This window comes from Mesoplodon densirostris, chromosome 17, assembly GCF_025265405.1.
Source record: "Mesoplodon densirostris isolate mMesDen1 chromosome 17, mMesDen1 primary haplotype, whole genome shotgun sequence".
In the NCBI taxonomy this organism is placed as follows: domain Eukaryota; kingdom Metazoa; phylum Chordata; class Mammalia; order Artiodactyla; family Ziphiidae; genus Mesoplodon; species Mesoplodon densirostris.
In genome coordinates this window covers 70,312,897-70,318,830 of record NC_082677.1, presented here as the reverse complement: position 1 = coordinate 70,318,830, position 5,934 = coordinate 70,312,897, and the positions used below count along the sequence as shown (strand labels likewise).

At 48.2% G+C, this 5,934-nt stretch overlaps 1 protein-coding gene across 1 annotated transcript; it reads left to right on the top strand.

Annotated features, from left to right (window-relative positions):
- The first annotated feature begins 2,397 nt into the window (after nucleotides 1–2,397).
- LOC132477619 (zinc finger CCCH domain-containing protein 18-like) lies at nucleotides 2,398–5,057 on the top strand. Its single transcript, XM_060080060.1, is given in 2 exon segments — nucleotides 2,398–3,095; nucleotides 3,159–5,057. Coding segments are annotated over 2 exon segments (2,544 nt in total). The 5' UTR covers nucleotides 2,398–2,450.
- The last annotated feature ends 877 nt before the right edge of the window (nucleotides 5,058–5,934 follow it).

Genomic DNA, 5,934 nt, shown 5'->3' with positions numbered 1-5,934 from the left:
ATCAGTATAATCACACTTCTTATATTTACTTCCTCTTGAGAGTAAATATTTCCAACGTATTCTGATTTACATGATTAACTTCCTAGTATTTTTCATTTTTTCAGTGATGGTACAAATGTAAATTTATATCCAGCCTTTTCAGAATTAATACAAATTTTTATTTCTCCAAGCAGGTGAAAAAGGTGAAGAAACAAATTTCACTTTTCTAAATTATGCTTGCTTAACTAACGAACAAAAGAAATAAATAAGCATACCAAAAAAGGAAAATCAAAGAACATTTACTTCAATTAAAAAAAATCAAAACCAAAATATGACAAAAATGATCATAGAATTAGGGTATAAAGGAGCTATATTGTTCTGGTTGAGGAAATATCCTGATAAAGTAAACAAAGAATAGAATCAAATGCTCATATCTTTGAATGAAACAAACAAACAACAACAATCAAATCCCATTTATCATTCTGTATATGCTATGAAAAGAGACTACTGAGAAAGTTCCAAGCTTGGGAATTGCACTGTTCTCTTTTAACTCAAAGTTTATTTTTTCTTCTCTATTTTTTTCATTTTAAACTTTGTTTTAAAGGCTTAAACTGCATAAGGACATCTACCCACAAATATAAAATTTATTTTCTAGGTTAAATAGTGTATAAAATTAAGGTCCCAGCTAATGATGAAGATATATACATGTGTTTATTCTCAGGGGGACCCACTTTCTCACTTTAGCCTAGATAATACCAGTCTCCTCCACTAGTCAAACAGCAAATAACGTTCAACATAAATGTCAACAGAAAGAGAGGGTGTTATTAAGCAAGAAACAAGATTGGGACTAACGTTGCTTTGCAAAGCAAGCACGGGAAAGTAGACAATTTGGTTGCTAAAACAAAAATGGGTTTTGAGACTGGGTCAGATACAGAACTTGAATAGCAGGAGTTGTTACATTTGACATGGAAAGGGTTAAAAATCAGTTCTTGGACAAAGCTGCTAGGATTTTAGAATGGCAGGAAATTAGAGTGGATTCCAAGTCTGTCCAAGGAAGTTCTTTTTTCCTGGCTTTATTTCAATATTTGATAAATAAAATATGCAATTATTTAAATGATAAGTTAACACAGGTAATCATAAAAAAAATTGGTTTTGAAAAGGTGTAAATGAAGGGGAAAAATGGTAGATATCATATCATATTTAGAGAAACACCATCATAAAAATATTCCTAGGGAGAAAGTCTCAGAGCTAGAGTCAGGAGCTTTAAAGGGACTAGAGTTCGCTGTACAACAGTGGTTCTCAACCCAGGTGATTCTGACACCTCCCACTTCTCACCTCCAGAACGTTTGCCAATGTCTGGAAACGTTTTTGTTTGTCACAAGGGATGCCATTAAACATAGTGCAGTGCATAGAACAGCCCCTCAAAACACAGCAATTTTTAACACAAAATGTCAGAAGTCCAGGATTGAGCAATTCTGTTATGGACACTTCTAGAATTCCAGAATGGTACTATTCATTAGGCTCCCAAATCAAAAAGAGAAAACAATATACTAGATGTTGGGTATGTTCAGAAAAGTTTCTTTAAATAGAAAAAGAAAGATGATTTTCTTCTTAGGAACATCCATATAGTATTTTATCACATTAAACTAACTCTAATGAGCATGAGTGCTTTGGTTTTAGCCAGACCTCAGTTAAAAAATACATTTTGCTAATTATGAGTTTTTACTTTGGGAACATGCACAAAACTCTCTAATCCTAGTTTTCTCATCTCTCAAAATGGATGTTGTGATGCTTCCATTTCAGGGATGCTATAAAGAGTAAATGACAATATTTACAAGGACCACACAGAGCAAATAATAGCAATTGGTATTATTATTGTCATTATCACTATTTTATATGGAGTAATATAAGCCACTCAAATCCCATGCAGTTAAAATTGGGCAAGTTTAAAGAATATTGATAACATTCTACTGGAAGGTACCAATAAGAAAGAAGAGACCAAAAAATTCATTATTGTTCTCAAGTCTCAAAATTTCCAGTTCATGTGTTTCCTTCCAGAAAGTACCCTTGATATAGCAGCAAGGAACAGTAACCTAAGAACAACCTGTCTCCCATATGAAACATAGAAAAATGTGGATAAAATAGATATTTGGTGGTGCCATGCTCACTCGGGCGGGCGCGCGCCGTGGGGGCGCGGCCGCACATAGGCAGCAGCGCGGAGGCCGGAAGGAAGCAGATGGAGGGCGTGGCAAGCGAGGGAAGCCCGCCGGCCCGCAGACAACCATCACGGCCTGATGGCGTTGCACAATGGCCGGGCCCCACAGGTAGTGGAGCCCATTTGTTCTGCCCGCGTCGCGCCTCAAGCCGGAGCCTGTGAGGAGCGAAAGGGCTGTGGGAATTCTCCGCACTGCCCCGACACCTGCGAAGCTGTGGCCCCCTCTCTGCCCTTGCGCTGAGAACCGTGGGTACCGATGGATGTGGCCGAGAGCTCTGACCTGGACCCTCTCTCTCCAGAGGATGAAGAGGAGCAGCAGAGGCTCTCGGACGATGACATCTTGAGGGAAAGTGCGTCTGAGCAGGATCTGGATGGAGCCGGGGAGAGGGCTTCTGACATGGAGGACGAGGAGAACATTGCCCCGGGAATGAGGCAGGAGGAAGAGGAGAGTCGCCCTGACGAGGAGGACTGGGACTCTGAGTCTCAGGAGCTGAGCGGGGGCCCGGCCAGCCCTCCACAGGCCGAGGGGGACCAAGGGGAGGAAGACCGCACCAGCGACCTGAGGGACGAGGCCTCATCGGTCACCAGGGACCTGGATGAGCACGAGTTAGACTACAACGAGGAGGTCCCTGAGAAGCCGGCCCCCGCCACGCAGGAGGATGATACCGACAAGGCCGGGCCCGAGGATGACAAGGAGAGGGGAGAAGGGGCTCCCGGGGAGGACGGGAAGGCGGGCGTCCGTGGCATGGAGGACAGGGAGCCAGTGGAGGCCACCAAGGAGAAAAGAAAAGAGGACGACGATGGAGAGATCGATGATGATGACCTGTAGGAGGGTGAAGTGAAGGACCCCAGTGACAGGAAGGTGAGGCCTCGTCCCACCTGCCGATTCTTCATGAAAGATGTTGTGACACCATTGTCCACTCCTCCTTCACCAATATGAAATTCCATACCGTTCAGAGGCCAGGTTAAAGGGAACTGTACCTGGGGCATGAACTGCAGGTTTATACACCCTGGAGTCAACGGCAAGAGCAACTACTCCCTCGTCACCAAAGCCGAACCTTTCCCGCCCAACGGTGCCCCGCCTCTCGGACCTCACCCTCTGATGCCTGCCAACCCGTGGGGTGGGCCAGGACTGGATGAAATTTTGCCTCCACCCCCTCCAGAGACCCCTACAGAGAGCGATTGGGAACGAGGACTCCGGAATGCAAAGGAGGTTTTAAAAAAAGCAACCATTCGAAAAGAACAAGAGCCTGACTTTGAAGAGAAAATGTTTACGGTGATCATTGGTGAAGATGAACGGGAGTTTGACAAAGAAAACGAAGTTTTCCGAGATTGGAACTATCTGATCACAAGAGATGTCAGAGACTCAGCACTTGAGCCTTACGCAGACCCTTATTATGACTATGAGATAGAACGGTTCTGGTGTGGCAGGCAGTACAAGAATTTCCAGGTGCAGTACACAGAAGTGGAGCCGTACCATAACTACCGGGAAAGGGAGCGGGAACGAGAGCAAGAGAACAGACGGCGGGAGCGGGAGCAGGATCGGGAGCGGGAGCGGGAGTGGGAGCGGCAGCAGCGGGAGTGTGAGTGCGAGCGGGACAAGGAACGGCAGTGGCGGAAGGAGGAGTGGGAGCGCGAGCACGCCAAGCGGGACGAGAAGGACAGACAGCACCACGAGCGTGACAAGGAGCGCGAGAAGGAGAAGCCCAAGGCCCGCTCCCCGCAGCCACCAAGCCATCAAGCTGAGCCACCAAAGAAGGAGATGGCCTCTGCCGGGCCCCAGGTGAAGAGAGCCGACGAGTGGAAGGACCCCTGGTGCCGGTCCAAATCTCCCAAGAAGAAACTTGGGGTATCAGTCTCCCCTAGCCGGGCACGACGACATCAAAAAACATCAGCCTCATCGGCCTCTGCCTCTAATTCCTCCAGAGAGAAGCTGCTGAAGAAGCCAGCCCCACCTCCAGCCCCACTGCAGGCCCCCAAAACCACCGCTCCTGCCCCCAAACCCAGAGACCTTCGGGAAGCCAGGAGGAGGGAGAGGCAGGCCAGGAGCCCACCCAGGAGGCAGACTGTCAGCGGCTCTAGTTCCAGATCCAGGTCCCTGAGCGTGAGCAGCGTCTCCTCCGTGTCCAGCGCCACATCAAGCAGCAGCTCAGCACACAGCGTGGACTCGGACGACATGTATGCGGACCTGGCAAGCCCCGTGTCCTCGGCTAGCTCGCAGATCCCCACCCCAGCCCAGACCAAGAAGGAGAAAGGAAAGTCTAAGAAAGAAGATGGTGTGAAAGCAGATAAGCAGAAGTGGGATCCGTCCACGCAGCCGCCCAAACCCTCGAAAACCCCCGCGGGCGGCAGGTCCTCCCAGCAGCCCACAACCCCCCAACAGGCACCGCCTGGCCAGCCCCCACCAGCTGCATTCATCGCCCACAAGGAGATCAAGTTGACTCTGCTGAACAAGGCTGCTGATAAAGGGGGCAGGAATCGCTACGAGCCCTCGGACAAGGACAGGCAGAGCCCACCTCCAGCCAAGAGGGCCAACCTCTCCCCAGTCTGAGGTTCTCAGGACCAAAAGTCAGGTAGGAGACTCAGCTCCCCGAAGCCAGAGCGGCAGAAGGTCCAGAATTCCAAGGCACCTGCGGCCCCGACAGACAGGAAGTGCCCATTGTCCCCCCGGTCCAAGAGCTCCAGCAAGGTCACCAGTGTGCCCGGCAAAGCCTCGGACACCAGTGCTGCTGCCGGAGTGTCCACGGGCAACAAGTCAGGGAAGGCCAGCGTGCTGTCCCGGCAGGAGGAGCTGCTGAAGCAGCTGAAGGCCGTGGAGGACGCCATTGCCCGCAAGCGGGCCAAGATCCCCGGGAAGGTGTAGCCCGGGCTCTGCTCCCCGAGACGGAGACTCACTTGTTTTTATAAATAGGGTACGTGCAGCCTTTTTGGATTTTGCAGTTAATGTCTTATTTTGGCTGTGATTCTTTCTAAAAATAATTTTAAAAAAAGTTTCTCAGCTGGAAAAGAAGCCACACACATAACGAAGATGACGCTGAATCCCAGACTGAAGCAACCCCTTCCCAGAGCAGAAGTCCGGCGAGCCGGCTGGGCGGGCGGCAGCGTGGTGAGGACCGGCTGGATTTTATGTAAATGATGAGTCCTCCCTCTGCTCGTTAGTCAGGCGTCCTCACCACCTGGTAGGTCGCGCCCTCGACACCCGCCCTCCTACTGTCGCCAGGAACACCAAGTCTGCTGAGCGTCCTCTCCGCCCCTGCCATCCCCAGGATCAAAAAGTATATATATATTCTTGACTAAAGTCTGATTGGGAAATACTCCTGTCTTTTATTTTAAGCATCAAATTGTTTTAGTTGATTTAAAAAGGAAAAACAAAATACAGAAAAGAACAAAAAAAAAAAAAAAAAGGCCGAGGGTATTGTTGGGCGTCTGTCAGATGTGGAGTGTCTTTTTTTGAGGGGGTCTCCTAAAATAAAATATTTTGATAAACAAACAAAAAAAAATAGATATTTGGTGTATTTAAACTGATGGATTTCCTCAATGCAATGGGAGAGTGTCCTGTCTTGTACAAACCCTCAGGGGAACCTCAACAGATCACATCTTCTATAATCACTTCCCTTTGAGTGGAGGTGGAAACTATGATGTGCTTCTTACCAACAGAATAGGTCACTCCCATGGTTATGTTCCATTATATAAGGCTCCATCCTAGCAACCTGGAGAGAGAGACTGTCTTTCTGGCTTTG